Here is a 16,226-nt window from a genome sequence, read left to right on the forward strand (position 1 = left end):
GAGGCGATGCTAAACAAAGATGCAGAGGTGGCCTTTGCCACAGTAGCCCAATGCCCTGGGCTCGGCATTGTCAAGAAGTGCCTCTGATAGGGCAGGTCCACGGGTGCTCAGAGTCCCGAGGGGAGGGCGCTGTCCCTGTTCTCCAGGCTGCGCTGTGTCTCTACTCCCCCACCTGAGGAGGAGGAGGCTCTGTGGTGCTGATGGATATGCCGGAGCCGGGCGGCTGCAGCCCACTGTCACCGGGCTCTCCCTCTGCATGCCAGAACCTGACACCCTGACCACTGAGGCATAAAAAACAGAGAATTGGAAGGCTCAGCCTGTCAGGCTGGGAGTGGCCCCCAGAGAGGCCTGAGGAGGAGCGCGAGCATGTGTGTGTGTGTGTGTGTGTGTATGGACACGCTCTGCCTGTGGTTGTGAGGTGTGGGGGAAGCCAGCTAGACCTAGGAAGTGGGAGTGGCTGGCCCCTCAGTCCTGCCTCATTATTCCTGCCCCACCTGGCAGATCCCCAGGGGCCCACCTCTAGGCTTGGGTTGTAGGGGAGAGAGCAGGCTCTTGGTCCCGGGTTCTGGCTGGCCCGTTCTGGAATCTCTCACCCTTTGGCCCTTTGTAAGCATCCTTGTAGGGGATCGCGGAGGCAGGCTTGGGCCACGAGTGGGCTCATGGGGCTATGTAACTCCTGTCACCTCCAGTAGGGAAGGGCTCCCATGCTCTGTACCCAGCAGCAGCCAGCTTTCCATGCCCTGTTCCAGGGCCTCTACTGAATACAGTCTGCCGGGTACTGGGCACCTGGCGATGAGTCCAGGCTGAAGCCTACTCTTTGGGATCCCCTATAGCCATGGGGGAAGACAGGCAGGCCCTGCCAGCTACAAGACCAAGGCAGCGAGGTGGTAAGGGACAGAATTGTGAACTCTCCTCCTAGTGACCTGGCCAGTAGTAAAGAGGCTCTCCTGGGATGGGCACCCAGAGCCCAGGGAAGTGCCAGAGGCAGGTATTACTGCTCCATGAGCACCTGGCCGGAGTGAACCATGTTCGGGTCCCACCATGCCCCACAATGCTCATCACACCCTGGCACACCTCACAGCTCCTGCCCAAGCACGCCCACAGCTGCCAACAGCTGCCCCCTCCCCAGTGGCCAGAAGGCCCCAACCACTCCCTCTTCTGTGCTCCCCTAGCCCTTTGGCTTGTTGTTTCATTTCAGCACAGTTCTGTCTGCCTCCTCCAGGCAGAGGGCCTGGGTTTATGTCTCATCTCCCTGACGAGACTGAGGCCCCAGGGACAGCCACCCCTGCCTTCACAGCACAGAGGGCCAGGCTAGGGTTGAGGTTACCTTTGGCTTCTCTGTCCAGAGCCACTCAGGAGCAGGTGGGGGGTAGAACTGAGCCCATTCTGGGGTCCTGGATTGGCTTCACTCAGGGATGAGAACCAAGCAGTCTGCAGCCTTGAACTTAGCAAGGTGTATCAAGACCATTTTGTGAGACGACCTGGGCATCAGCCTTCTCATATGTAAAATGAGCCAATGGCCCCAAGGAACATCTGGCACATGGGGCCACAGAACGACATGGGAGTTCCATGGTACACATGTGAGAGTCTGCCATTCACTCCCGCTGATAAGGAGGGGAAATACAGACAATGCCAGTGACAGCTGCCCACTCCATAATGATGTGGACCTGACTTGCTTTTGTTGGTTACAAAAGCGCCTGCAACTCACGGAAGAGGCAAATGCCATTGGCAACCAGGCTGGCTGGGACCCAGGGCCTTTTCTGAACTGGATTTGACGTTTGGTTTCTGTTTCTCTCTCCACCCACCATACACAGGGAGTGAGTTTTCCGGGAGTCCCTACAGCCACCCTCAGTATTCCTCGTACAACGACTCCTGGAGGTTCCCCAACCCGGGGCTGCTTGGTGAGTACTGGCGGAGGCCCTGCGGGGCCCTTGGGCCATCAGCTACCCCATCCAGGCCTCCTCACTGGCCTGGGTCCCTCGACATCCTGAGGTCTGGTCACTGAGGTGGGTGGGTAGCTTGCCCAGACACATGGAGCACAGGTGTTTTCATGGGGGCCTTAGGGCAGTAAATAGTGCTCCAGCCCTGCTCATGCCCTCCTCCCTCCCCCAGATGCTTTGGTGGGTTAGGAAAAATGGCACAGAAGGGAAACAGAGGAAAAAAGGGGCATTGAAGGAGAAAAAGGAAGGTAGGAAAAGTGCCTACCTGTGAGTAACTTGTATTTCTTAAGCCTAATGACATATTCAGGCGAGAACTCTCTAAATAAGTGTCAGTAAAGATACTAACTTGAATCGATTGGTAGTGGCTGCCTGGAGACCACCTTGATAAAGACCCTGATGCCCAGTGATTGATTAGTGATGTCTGCATGGACATCACCAGAGCCGGCTCTGTTAGAACCTGGTTGCCTGTGGCTGGAGGTCTGACAAAGCATGCCATTTAGGGCTCAGCTGGTGCCCACCCTCTGCCCAAGCCTTGGATTGGCAGATTGTCCGTGACTGGTGGCAGTCTGATCTGTGAACATCATCAAGATTTGGGCCACCGCAAAGACCATGCAAGTCTAACTCAGCTTTCAAAAGGCCAAGGGGAGCCCTCTGTTTTGTTGGACTGACCTTACATGAAACCAGCTAGTGAGTGCCAGTTGGAGCTAAAGGTTCTGGGATATGAAGTAGAGGCATGGGCTCAAAGATGTCACTCACCATCTGGGAGGTGGAGCCAGCCAATCAGCCTGCAGATAGCCACATGGAGCCCTCCCCCAGTCAGCTAAGAATTTTCTACTTCGAGCAGTAAAAGGTCAGACATGGAAGGGCCCTCTGAGACCACCCAGGTTTATCTGCCCAGCTTAACAAGGCCTCCTTAAGGAAGAACCTTTTAATTCCTTGGATCCTTAATTATTTTAGGACTGAGAAACAGACTTCATCAGAAAAGCCATGACCTGGTGTCTTCAAACTCAAGTTGCCAAACCATAGGTCTGTGAAAAAGGCCATGTAATCTCAGCCTTGACCCCTTCCCAAACCTGATTTGGTGGCTAGGACAGACACACAGTATGGAAACCACTTCTCTCTTGCTACTACCATTCCATGCTCTTGGGACCTTGGGCTGTCCAAAGGATTTTGGTGTGTCATGCATGACTTGGGGATTCAATAAGAAACAATTCCCATTAGTGCTACAGGTCCCTGTGCAAGGAGATTGCAAGCCTTGCAGAAGACTCCTAGCTTCTTATTATCTGTGGTCTCCAAGAGGGGCAGAATCTGCAGATTGATCTCTTCTCAGACTCCTTTTTTGGTTTTGGTCAAAATTAGTTCTAAGTATCGAACCAAGATATCCACTTACCTAATGTTTTTTTCTTAAATGGACTATTTGAGTTGACCCAGATGTCTGTCTCAGGAAACAGGAGGCATGGGCTGGCTGTGGGCTCCCTGAACCAGTGTCTTCCAGCAGGGGTGGGGGTAGGGAGATGAGTCTTGAGGCCCAAACCTGGGAGTCCTTCCCAGGAAATCTGCCTCAGGCAGAGGCCTGATCCCAGTCCTGCTGGGAGACCCCAGGGGATATGGCACACAGGAGACCTGGACACTGGCCTGTGGGAGAGGTTCCTTCTGATGGAGAGGTGACCCCAAGGAGGCCATGGTGGCCCAGGGCTGCCACACATGACTGCACTGCCCAAGGGGACAAGTGGGAGCTGAACCCCAGCCCATGCATGGCACAAAACCCTGAGCCCTGGCACGGGGCTGCACCTTCTCAAAAGGGACACATTTTTCTCATTTTTACAAGGTGTCCTAGAGGTTGATAGTGGCTGTCATTTATTTGCCTAGGAATTCAAGAAGCAGAGAAATTAGAAGAAACGTCTCAGGCACGTGTGGCAAAGGCTTGGTGTAGGAGGTGGGGCTATCTGTGGAGTGTGCACAGAGCGGCCCCTTGAAGGCCAGGCTGGGGAGTTTGGACCTGACTGTGTAGGTCTGAGGAGATAGGGAGGGGAGGGCAGGACTAGACCACATCCAAGGCTTTTGCTACTCAAGCTGGAGTGAAATCTAGTTCACAGCCCCAATTGTTAGGCTTGGGCTGTGTGCCTGTTGTGGAAAAGATGCACACTGTCCCAGGGAGCTCACAGGCTGTGGGTGGGAGCCTCAGGCAGGGGTGTCTGGCTGGGAGGTGCTCAGTACCTTTAGGGGGCCAGAGACAGCATGGAGAGGAGGAAAAGGAAGCAAAACTCCATTCATCTACATGAGCACTTGCTAATTGTACCAGGCACCCAAAACCCTTTTCACATGGGCTATCTGATTTCGTCCTCTCAGCAACCCTACAGAGCACATACTATTATCTCTATTATACGGAAGAGGACAATGAGGCTCAGAAAGGTGAACTAATTCACCTGAGGTCACACAGCATTCAGGTGGCAGAAGGAGGATTTAAATTCAGGTCACCCTGACACCAGAGCCTATTTCTGGAACCAGTATGTGATGTGGTACTCTACTCTCCCTGACTGATTCGCAGTTTGAACAACAGCAAGCCAGGAAAAGAGGCCTCACCCCTCTGTAGAAACAGGCCTTGGGAGTCCTGAGTCCTGAATACTCAGACCTGTGTGTGAGTGATGAGACTGGCTCTGGTCCAGCTTTGAAAGCAGGTTACTATCTGTATCTGTCAGACTTTCAGTTTCAAACAACAGAATCCACTCTGACTGGCTTAAGCAGAAAATGAATTTATTAAGGGATATTTGGGACTCCTAGAATCTCCAGGAGGACAAAAAGAGGTAGGTATGGGACACAGCCAGGACAACACCCACCACACAACTAGAGTTGCACTAGCATCAGTAGCCCTGCTGCCAGCCAGCACCCAGCCTGCAGCTCCACTCCACTGTAACTTTTCCCAGGGTGCTCGGAACTGGGCACCAGAAGCTCTGTCCTGCCCCCAGCCAAAGCCGGATGCCTTTGCCACCCACTCCCAACAGACGGAGTCCCCCAGCCCACTGCTTCAAGGGGCTACCTTCTCAATCAAGGTCATATACAAGAAAGTCTAATTGGCAGAGCCCACGAAACACACCTGTGCCCTAGCAACAAGGGAAGCTGGGAGGATGAGTTCTGACTTCTGGCTCAAAGAAGCAGGCCTCCTACTGCAGAATCTCTACAAACACAGGAAGAGCACAAACGATATTGGCCAGAAACAAACATGAGAAATGGTCCCTGCACTGCCCAAGTCTATAACCTGGAGGAGCCTAGGCAGGTCTGGGCCTCAGTTGCCTCGGATGTAAATTGAGGATAGTCATCCCAGCAGCCTCATTCCAACAGGAGCCGCATGCATGCTCTCTTGAGAGGTGCAGGGCAGAGGAAGCTGTGATCCCACCTTCCTGAAGATGGGTGAGATTGCTGCCTCCCCAACCCACAGCCTTGCAAATAGCTCCAGGCCCGTTCACCTCTCCCGGCCCGCCCTGCCCCACAGTGTCTTCAGCGTGGCCTGAGAGAATACCCCAGGGCAGGGAGACCTAGATGGGTTATTCGTGACATCTGGGGAGGGCGCCAGGGCATGGAAACCTGTCCGGAGGTCCCTGGGTGCTCCTGTTAGATTGGTGGGCTCTGTGGAACAGGCGAGACCCTACACACACACATGCACACACACACAGATGCACGCTCACACTCATACACTCACACACACACACTCACACACTCATACACATGCACACACGCAGGCACACACACGCTCACACACTGATACACTCACACACACATGCACACATATACACACATACACACACAGACACATGCTCACATCCCCACTCCCACTCGCACACACCCTCGCATGTGCTGCCCACACCTCGTCCAACCTGGCTGAAGCCTCCTTCCCAGGAATGGCCAAGGTGAGGATCAGCGATGCCAGGAGATGAAGCAGAAGGACTGGGGCACTTTGACTTCTTGGGAGAATGTCCCTCAGCCAGGGCAACTGTGACTCAGCATCCCACCAGGGCCCCAGGGTGGCAAGGGGGCTGCGGTCCCGTTCCCGGCAGGAAGAAAGGCCGGCTGCGGTCAATTAGGATTAGAATAGGAGTGCCTGTGGCTGATGTGAAGGGATTAGAGAGAAAGCAGAACCGGGAATGACTGTGTCAAGCAGTAAATTGACGATAATGTGAATTAGAGAGGAAAAATGACAGAAGAAAGGACAAGTTTATTCTAGATGGAGGTTTAATGGGCGCCAGGAAGACAGAGTGCTTTGTGAGGTGATGTTTTCATTTTTCACAGTAAATGCAAGCTTTCACGCGGAGGCCCGCTGGAGGGTCTAGCCTGGCTTTGGGAGGGAGTGGGTCAGAGTCCAGGGTGAGAGGTGGCTGGGGTTGAGGGCTTGGAGGGTCAAGCCAGGGATCCTCCAAGGAGAAGACTCTACTTCCGTTTCATGTCCTTTGGGGCCCGTGTGTAGGGCAGACCCTGTGATTGCCCTGCCTTCGTGCCATGCCCCTCTCATGCACACACACCCGCCTTCCTCTGGGCTCACCTACAGGCAGGGTGAAGGGCAGGCACTGCAGACACTCCATGGGTGGCTGTCCCCATCCCACAGAACAGAGAACAGAGGAAGGCTGACAGGGGTCTCTGAGTCGGGACTGCAGCCAGGGAGGTGACAGAAGAGGCGGCAGAAGAAAACCCATCTCAGGGAATACTTAGGCATGGGGTTGGTGTTTGTGCCGTCTGGAACAGCACAGCAAGGTACTAGCTCCTCCACTGCCATACTGCCTCCTTGGGGGGATGGGGAGGGAGCAGTACATCGGCTCATCAGGGCTGAATGAGGAGGAGAGGTGGTGCATCCCAAAGTGTCACCCCTACTCTGGCAGACTCCAGGACTCAGCCCCCAGTTATGGTACAGGTTGACTCTCCCTAATCCAAAAGCCAACTTGCTAGAACCATCTTGCACTCTCCAGAGCTTCTTTCTGACCTTGGATCCCCTTCCTGCTCTGAATATTAACCTGTGTCAGGCTGGCGTTTGCCCCATTATTGTCCAGCCCTGCCCCCAGCAGGGTCAGGAAATGAGTGGTGAATGAATGAGTTAATGAATGAATGGGCAGGGGGTGTCTTCGCTATTGTTTGCTCACTCAGCAAAGTTGGTTCGTTTACATGTCCAATCCAGCCAAGCAGGTGCCACATATGGCTCCAGGCTGGAACCGGGGACAGACTCCCAGGAAGAGCAGAACCCAGCTTCTGCCTTTTGGGGGCTCTCCAACCGGGGATGGGGGAAGTGCAGAAAGAAGTCTTTCCCATAGCATAGGGACAGACTACAGGGGAGTGTGAGCTCAGGGCAGGGGGCTTCCCAGAGGAGGAGACAGGGCTCTGAGATTTGAAAGAGGCATAGAAGTTTAACAGATAGGAAAAGGGGTGAGGGTGCAGGCCAAGAGTTCCAGGCAGGAAGCACATTGTGGGGAAAGGCACAGAGGCAGGAGAGTATGCTAGCATGAGCTAAACTGTGCCTACGCCATAGGTTTAAATGAGATAATACATGCACAGGCCCTAGCAGGGCCAGGTACAGAAGATGTGCTCATCTGTTTGCATTGTGTATATATGAGACAGCTGCAAGGAGTTTCATCCAGCTTAAGCATGATATATGAGTGTGGGCAGGAGGAGCCTTCCCTGAGGGAAATGAATTCAGAGATGCTGGCTGGGGATAGCTCACAGAGCACCTGCAGGCCAAACAAAGGGAATGCTTTTCATGTTTTTATCTTCTAGGTCGGGGGTTGGCAAATGATTTCTATAAAGAGCCAGAGAGTAAATATTTTAGGCTTTGCAGGCCACAGTGTCTCTGTTGCAACTATCCAACTCTGTCATAATAGCAGTAAAGCAGTAATGGGCAATGCCTACATTCATAGGCAAGACTGTGTTCCAGTAAAATGTTAGTCACTAAAACGGGCAGCTGAGAGGATTGGACCCAAGGGCCCCAGGCTCCGGACCCCAGCTCTAGATGGCGAAGAGCCTCGAAATCTTGTGAGCAGGTTGTGGCCCTGATGGGACTTGCCATCTGGGGAACAGACTGGGACAGAGATCTTGGTGAGCGAGGATGGTGGCCCGGACTGAGTGAGGGGAAGAAAGGACAGAAGTGGAGGAGACTGGTGGAAAGGGGACCCCGGATCTGACCTCGGTGCTCTCTCCTGTCTCTTCCAGGCTCCCCCTACTATTATAGCGCTGCAGCCCGAGGAGCCGCCCCACCTGCAGCCGCCACTGCCTATGACCGTCACTGACCCTTGGAGCCAGGCGGGCACCAAACACTGATGGCACATATTGAGGGTGACAGCCACCCAGCCCTCCTGAAGATAGCCAGAGGAGCCCATGAGACCGTCCCCCAGCATCCCCCACTTGCCTGAAGCTCCCCTCCTCCTCTCTTCCTCCAGGGACTCTGGGGCCCTTTGGTGGGGCCGTTGGACTTCTGGATACTTGTCTATTTCTAAAAGCCAATCTATGAGCTTCTCCCGATGGCCACTGGGTCTCTGCAAACCAACAGACTGTCCTGCAAATAACCGCAGCCCCAGCCCAGCCTGCCTGTCCCCCAGCTGTCTGACTATCCATCCATCATAACCACCCCAGCCTGGGAAGGAGAGCTTGCTTTTGTTGCTTCAGCAGCACCCATGTAAATACCTTCTTGCTTTTCTGTGGGCCTGAAGGTCCGACTGAGAAGACTGCTCCACCCATGATGCATCTCGCACTCTTGGTGCATCACCGGACATCTTAGACCTGTGGCAGAGCATCCTCTCTGCCCTGGGTGACCCTGGCAGGTGCGCTCAGAGCTGTCCTCAAGATGGAGGATGCTGCCCTTGGGCCCCAGCCTCCTGCTCATCCCTCCTTCTTTAGTATCTTCACGAGGAGTCTTACTGGGCTGGTTGTGCTGCAGGCTCCCCCTGAGGCCCCTCTCCAAGAGGAGCACACTTTGGGGAGATGTCCTGGTTTCCTGCCTCCATTTCTCTGGGACCGATGCAGTATGAGCAGCTCTTTTCCAGATCAAAGAACTCAAAGAAAACTGTCTGGGAGATTCCTCAGCTACTTCTCCGAAGCAGAATGTCATCCGAGGTATTGATTACATTGTGGACTTTGAATGTGAGGGCTGGATGGGACGCAGGAGATCATCTGATCCCAGCCAAGGAGGGGCCTGAGGCTCTCCCTACTCCCTCAGCCCCTGGAACTGTGTTTTCTGAGGCATGCCCAGGTTCAGGTCACTTCGGACACCTGCCACAGACACTTCACCCACCCTCCAGGACCCCAGCAAGTGGATTCTGGGCAAGCCTGTTCCGGTGATGTAGACAATAATTAACACAGAGGACTTTCCCCCACACCCAGATCACAAACAGCCTACAGCCAGAACTTCTGAGCATCCTCTCGGGGCAGACCCTCCCCGTCCTCGTGGAGCTTAGCAGGCAGCTGGGCATGGAGGTGCTGGGGCTGGGGCAGATGCCTAATTTCGCACAATGCATGCCCACCTGTTGATCTAAGGGGCCACGATGGTCAGGGCCACGGCCAAGGGCCACGGGAACTTGGAGAGGGAGCTTGGAGAACTCACTGCGGGCTAGGGTGGTCAGAGGAAGCCAGCAGGGAAGATCTGGGGGACAGAGGAAGGCCTCCTGGGGGAGGGGCAGGAGAGCAGTGAGGAGCTGCTGTGTGACCTGGGAGTGATTTTGACATGGGGGTGCCAGGTGCCATCATCTCTTTACCTGGGGCCTTAATTCCTTGCATAGTCTCTCTTGTCAAGTCAGAACAGCCAGGTAGAGCCCTTGTCCAAACCTGGGCTGAATGACAGTGATGAGAGGGGGCTTGGCCTTCTTAGGTGACAGTGTCCCCCATATCTGTATGTCACCAGGATGGCAGAGAGCCAGGGCAGAGAGAGACTGGACTTGGGATCAGCAGGCCAGGCAGGTCTTGTCCTGGTCCTGGCCACATGTCTTTGCTGTGGGACCTCAGACAAAACCCTGCACCTCTTTGAGCCTTGGCTGCCTTGGTGCAGCAGTGTCATCTGTAGGGCCACCCCACAGCTCTTTCCTTCCCCTCCTCTCTCCAGGGAGCTGGGGCTGTGACAGGATCATCTGGGGCAGGCCCTCCACTTCCAAGCAAGCAGATGGGGGTGGGCACCTGAGGCCCACTAATATTTGGACCAAGTGGGAAACAAGAACACTCAGAGGGGTGGGAATCAGAAGAGCCTGGAAAAAGACCTAGCCCAACTTCCCTAGTGGGAAACTGAGGCCCAGCTTGGGGAAGGCCAGGACCACGCAGGGAGACAAAGCAGACTTCCTCTGGCCACCGCTAAGTATTTTGTTCCCTAAGTCCCTCACAGGGTGGTGGAACAGAAGAGAAAACTAAGGCTCAGCAAGGTGGAGTCCTCAAGCAGTGACTGGTGGGGGTGGGGCTGGGACTCGGGCTCCTGACCCCCAACCCATGGTGTTCCCCATCACCCTGGTCTATCCACATCTCCTATTCCTGAGGAGAGTTGACAGTAAGAGCAGTGAGAGATGGTTCTGGGCCCCATGCCCTAGACACTCAGTCTGTAAGAACTGCCAAGGAAGCCTGGTCACCCAGGCCAGGGATGGAGCCCAGCGAGCTCACAGCAGGCACACGCACCCCCGCCCCCACCCAGAACCTGCGGGGCAAAGAAGGGAGGTAGTTGGGGCCAGAGTCCACCTCCAGGAGCCAGGGTGAGCTGGCTGCAGCTTCCACCTGTCAGGTAAGGTAGGAGAAGGTATGTTACCTGGCACCTCTCTCCCTGCCTCCCTCCATTTAGCAGGAAGTGGTGGGGTCAGGGGTCTTCAGCACAGACTTCTTGAGCCTCTGCCCCCTGTCACCCTTCTTTTGGAATGATGTGTACCCACATCTTTGGATCCTGCCCTCCTTGTGGTTCCAGGCTGTTGGGAGGAGGTCAGCTTCCCCTGAACCAGCTGCCTGAGGCATGCAGCATCCTTCCTCGGCAAAGCCCACCTGGCTCACAGCGGCCCCCTTTCCCCATCCTGTTCCTCTTCTTGCCCTGTAATGAGCTCCCCCCATACCTTTCCTCCCTCACCTGAGGCTTTGCTGGCCCTCAGATTGGTTTTGTATTTGTGAGACAACCACTTGACTCCTGGGCTGCCAGGCAGAAGCACAAGCGCACATGAATGCACACGGATGTTCTCACACACACACGCCCGCTCTCACCAATTCACAGCACCTCGCGGTCCGGCGGAGCTGCCTGGGAGCTTGGTGAGGATGGCTCCAAAGGACACAAGCCGTTGAGTAGATGCCAGAGAATTCTGAATGGAAAACACAAGTCCGGGGCCTCACCAGCATCGTGGCAGAAGGCCTGGGGCATTTCTCCATGGGCCTTCTTCCCTGTGTTCGAGCTCTGACTTTTGGAAAAGGACATTGTGGATTTTGTGAAAATTTCTCATACCATTAGTCTAGCTCCAACCTAGAAAAATTGGATGATATATCAAACCCAACATCCCTTTCCCAAGGCACCTTAGTTAAGGCTAGCCCTTCCATAACTGACATTGTACGGTGCTTTGCAATCCTTGACCACTCTGTGGAGCAACGAGCATGATGCCTACTTTATAGACGGGGAAATTGACATTTGGGGCTCACACGGCAACATACAGGCGAAGTGAATTCTCAGATCTCCAGGCCCCATTCTCTCTCCACCGAGTTGTGCTCCTGTCATGGGAGTGTATGGCTTAAAGACACTCCCCACCCCCATTCCCTAGAAATCCCCCAGACCCACAATCAGGCAAGAAAGAACAGGGACCCAGAGGCTGGCCTGACTTAGGGGCCTGCAGGTTGGCGGCTTTGTTTCCTAAGAACATTGAAACCTGCGGAGTCTTTGACCAAATCCACAACAGCGCTTCTGAGGTTTCATCCAGACTCTTTCCCAGCTGTCCCTGAGGTTCAGAGGGTATCAGAGTCAATTCAAGGCCACACCATAATCCCTGACCAGGCCTGGACATGGGTCCAGCCCTGACTCCAGGGGTCCAGGTGCCAGGGTCATGTGCTGTCCCCCACTTCCCTTTCTTTGCCTTCCCACTTTGGAACAGGCTCCAGGCCTGGCTGTGACAGTATGCAGGAGTGCCCAAGCCAGGGCCACCAGGGTGTCCACAGCCCCTGGAAACACAGATCACAATCTCGAGTCCCCTGAATGAACTGCTTCCTGGGTGAACGGGGTGGTGTAGCCTTGCCACTCGGGCAGGGCACCAGACAGCACGGTGCAGCAGTGCCCGAGATGCCCAGAAGTGTGCCTGCCCCCCTGAGTGGCATTCAAGTATGAAAACTTGTAAAATGTTCTGTCGGCCTAAAGAAAAATGTCCATGGGCCAAATTTGACCCACTGGGCACCAGCCTGTGAGCCCCAATGCCTGTCAATTGCCCCCTTTCTCATTCACCTCCTGTCCTTTGTTGCAGATTTGGAGGAGATGGGAGCCCAGAGAGGTGAGAGATGTGCTTCAGGGTGTCCAGCAAGGCAGGGGTAGAAACGGGCACGCCCAGAGCCTGCCACTCTCCCAGGCCTCATCTTGGGCTCTTGCAAGCCTTGCGCTTTGAAGATGGAGTTGGGTGGAAGGTCAGAGGTGCTAGGGACGGGATTGGGGAGCTGCTGGGTTTTCAGGGGAGGTCAGTGCTGCTTGGTCACCTTTCACATGTGCAGGGAAGAGACTCAGATGTGGCCACAGGGCACTGAGGGGTGAAATCCATTTACCAGAAGTCACGCCCCAGAACGACTGCCCAGCCTTGGCAGCCAGTGGCTCCAGCCACCCCCTCCTCATGACATTCAGCCAGAATTGAGCTCCAAGCCAGGGAAGCAAATCTTAAAAACCAACCAAGCACCCTGACACAGCCCTAGAAACACGATGAGTCTGAAATACAGCTTCCCAGGAGGGGAGTCTAAGATACAGCTTCCCGGGAGGGTGGAAACCAACTCCTGCCCCACGGCCAGGCCAGGCCCAGGCAGGCATGGGTGGATCCCACAGGGCTCTGAGCTAGACCAGCTCCACGGTGGCCCCGCTACGAGGCCAGTTCTGCAGCCTTGGCCTTGTCACCCATCGAGAGGCTGCTCTGATGGTTCCCAGCCACACACCAGCTCTCCTGGGGAAACTATTTCTTTTGTTCTTTTGGCCTCGGAGAGGTCCGAGGCAAGTACATTTCTTAAAAGGTAATAAAATGCATTATTGGAAAGTTGGACAGTCAGGCCACGACTCCTAGCCCACGGCGTGCCCCACCTCCCAGCAGCCCCTTCAGCCCCTTGCCCCTGTTGTCCCCTGTTGCCCCAAACCTCAGGGTTCCCTCTTGCATATTCATGGGGGAACCACAGTGCTGATGTGCACTTCCCCACTGTCAGCTCGGCTGCACCTCGTGTGGCGCCAGGTCCCAAGGGCCTCTGCAGAGGCCAGGCTGTGAGCCCCTTGCCTGCCTGCTCCCCTGATGAGGCAACAGCTTCTCTGAAATGAGCTGCCGGCCAGGAGCAGGCAGGCACCAGCCTGTCTTTCCTTTTCTGGTAATTCCTCAGCACGGAGGCTCCATTCCTGGGCACCCCAGGATTGAAAGGAACCTCAGAATCATGTCACTGCCATTCTAGAGTTTCAATCCAAGGGGTCCCCTTTAGCTCATCTCCAAGATGGGTAAACGTAGCCACCATTCAGAAAGCCCAGAAATTCTTGTTCCCACATCTTAGACCCCTGAGCAACACAAGGAGAAAATGCAGCTGCTTACCTATTAATATCTACTGAGGGACAATCAGCGAAGCCTCAAAGGAGTCGTCTCAGGTAGGGTACTTGGCCTGTGGCAGGAGAGACAGAGGCACAAACCCACCCACCCATCAGCTTCTGGTGGCTGATCGGGGCCCAGGGAGGGAAGCAGGTGAAACAGCAGGGTGGGGGTGACTTGGCAGTCATGCATCCCCTCCCCGACTCTGAGGCCTGGCAGGAGGAGGCCACACCAGCCTCACCTGCCCTGACCCCCGCCCCCCACCCTGTGACCCTGTGGCTATGGCCACTGGTCGCCCTTGTCCCCAAAATCACCATGCCTGTGGCCACGTCCCTCATCTTCTCCAAAAGCATCATTAAGAACAAGTGATTTTGGATGATGGATTTTTGATTTACAAACGGCGCATTTCCCTTGGAGTGGAACAGAAAGGATACCATTTAATGGCGCCCTTCTTTTCAAGCATGAATACATTTTAATGAAACTATTTTATTGTATTTGAGGAAATGGAGAGTTGAACATTCCAACCTATCAATAGCCAATTAATTGCTATAAAGCTAAAAAGAAAATAAATAAATCCTGAGTCTATTTTAAACACTCTGCAAGAAGTTCAGAGCCTCAGAATCTGGCCTTCCCCTCCATAAGGTGCACGAGCATGTAAACACACACACACACACACACACACACACACTCCCCTACACCTCAGACATACTTGAAACTCAGAAACAGTACTGAGTCTCCCCATGCCAATTCTTGCCTGCTGTCTTCGACTTGGGTCAGAGAAGGTGAGCAGACCCGGCAGCAGCCTGTCCCGGGGCTCAGGAAGAGGCAGGCCCATCCCCTGGCCCCAAGCCCCCAGCACAACAGAGGGTGGCGGGCAGTGAGGGCCTGGCGTTGCCTGGGCCCCACTTCTCAGCCCCAGCTGCTGGGCCTCCAAGGTTGGGCTGAGGATGGAGTTTTGGCTCTGGGTTTGCCCTGACTCCTGCTGGAAGACGCTGCCCTGGTTTTTCACCCTCTAGTGGCCTTGGACATTGAGTATTTGTAGAAATGCAGATTACATTGCAAATGGAAACCTTTGCCAGGAAGACACATGCATTTTGCTTTTAATTCTTTGAGACATTTGATTTTGTCTTAGGGACTGACCTTTCAGCATCAAAGAAATACATATCTACTGTATCCGCCAAAGTTTGTGATGCCTGCATAGACGCTTACTTGTAAAAAAAAAAAAATACAAAAAAATACAAAAAAACCAACAACAAAAACCACAATTGAATTGCCTTTGAAAGTGGGAGATGATCTGTCTCCAACGGATTGAAAAAAAAAATGCTTCTTAAAAAATGTGTATGTTTTGTATTCTTTTTTTCTAGTAGAAAATAACTGACTTGAAATATTGGTGGTTTTTTTCTTAGTGACGTGTGTTGCTTTTGTGTGTAATAATATTTGAATGTAATTACAGCAGTGCCAATTTGCCAAAGATGTTGGACATATTTTTCTTTTTTGGGGAGGAGGGCAGGGCTAGGGGTGGGACTTGGGAGAAAACAGGGGTGGGGTTTTGGTTTAATTTTTTTTTTTACTTTTTTTTCCTTGTCAAACCTGAAATTTGTGGCTTCCTTTTAAGTTAAATGGTTGACTGCAACACCTTTATTTTAGATTAGTTGGAGAAACATGCAATAAGATTGGCGTAGTTTCAATATCTGTGTGTCTTTTCATGAGTGGCTGTTACTTGTGAAGAATTGATTTTATGTAACCTTTATGTGAGATAATTATTTGTAAATATTTGCCATAATTTTATTGGTTCCTAAAATAAAAGTAATTTTTTAAGTTCAGAAAAAGAATTTGATCTTGTTTGTTTTTACTAGTTTGAGGATGACCTTTGACAACTTTGACTGTACCGTAGTCATGCATGGATTTGATTGTTTTGTCAAAACAAACCCATGTTGCAGAATTGGGCTGTGCCCTGGGCAGGGGGCAGCAGGCACAGAATCCACCCTTGAGATGTCCCCAGGCTTGGCAGGTTGAGTCATGGGTGAGCCTCCACTCTGGATTTGACTCCTAGCTGTGATTTAATGTCAACTTCTTCAGTTCCCAAATGGTAATTCCCACCTCATTCATTCATTCAGCACACACTGATTGAGCATCTATTCTGTCCCCAGCACTGGGGACACAGAAGTGAACAGGGCCAACCAGGACTCTGCTATCAGTGGCACAATCATAGCTCACTGCAACCTTGAACTCCTGGGTTCAAGCCACCCTCTTGCCTCAGCCTCTCAAGTAGCTAGGACTACAGGCGTTCACCACCAAGCCCAGCTAGTTTTTAAAATAATTTTTCCCTACTTACAAACTAACATATTATCAGCTAATTTTTTAAAACTTTTTGTAGAAACAGGCTCTCACTATGTTGCCCAGGCTGATTTCAAACTCCTGGCCTTAAGCCTTCCTCCTGCGTCAGCACCCCCAAAGTGCTGGAATTACAGGCATGAGCCACCGCCCCCATCCCATACGTGCTTTTCACTTTGATCCTGTCGAGCCTCCTGGAACCTAAAATGCCTGGATCCAGACAGAACTC

General features: G+C 53.3%; 1 protein-coding gene across 8 annotated transcripts in view; it reads left to right on the forward strand.

Annotated features, from left to right (window-relative positions):
• PAX5 (paired box 5) overlaps positions 1 to 15,492 on the forward strand; it is a 203,090-nt gene extending 187,598 nt beyond the window's left edge. For 5 of the 8 annotated variants that reach the window (XM_001169207.8, XM_063787843.1, XM_009456631.5 and 2 more), the window contains 2 exons: positions 1,815 to 1,901; positions 8,127 to 15,492. In XM_001169207.8, coding sequence (XP_001169207.1) covers positions 1,815 to 1,901; positions 8,127 to 8,203 — 164 coding nt within the window. In that variant the 3' untranslated portion in view covers positions 8,204 to 15,492. The remainder of the gene's footprint in view (positions 1 to 1,814; positions 1,902 to 8,126) is intronic. The other 3 variants (XM_063787844.1, XM_063787847.1, XM_063787846.1) reach the window with 1 other exon arrangement.
• The last annotated feature ends 734 nt before the right edge of the window (positions 15,493 to 16,226 follow it).

This window comes from Pan troglodytes, chromosome 11, assembly GCF_028858775.2.
Source record: "Pan troglodytes isolate AG18354 chromosome 11, NHGRI_mPanTro3-v2.0_pri, whole genome shotgun sequence".
Classification (NCBI taxonomy): domain Eukaryota; kingdom Metazoa; phylum Chordata; class Mammalia; order Primates; family Hominidae; genus Pan; species Pan troglodytes.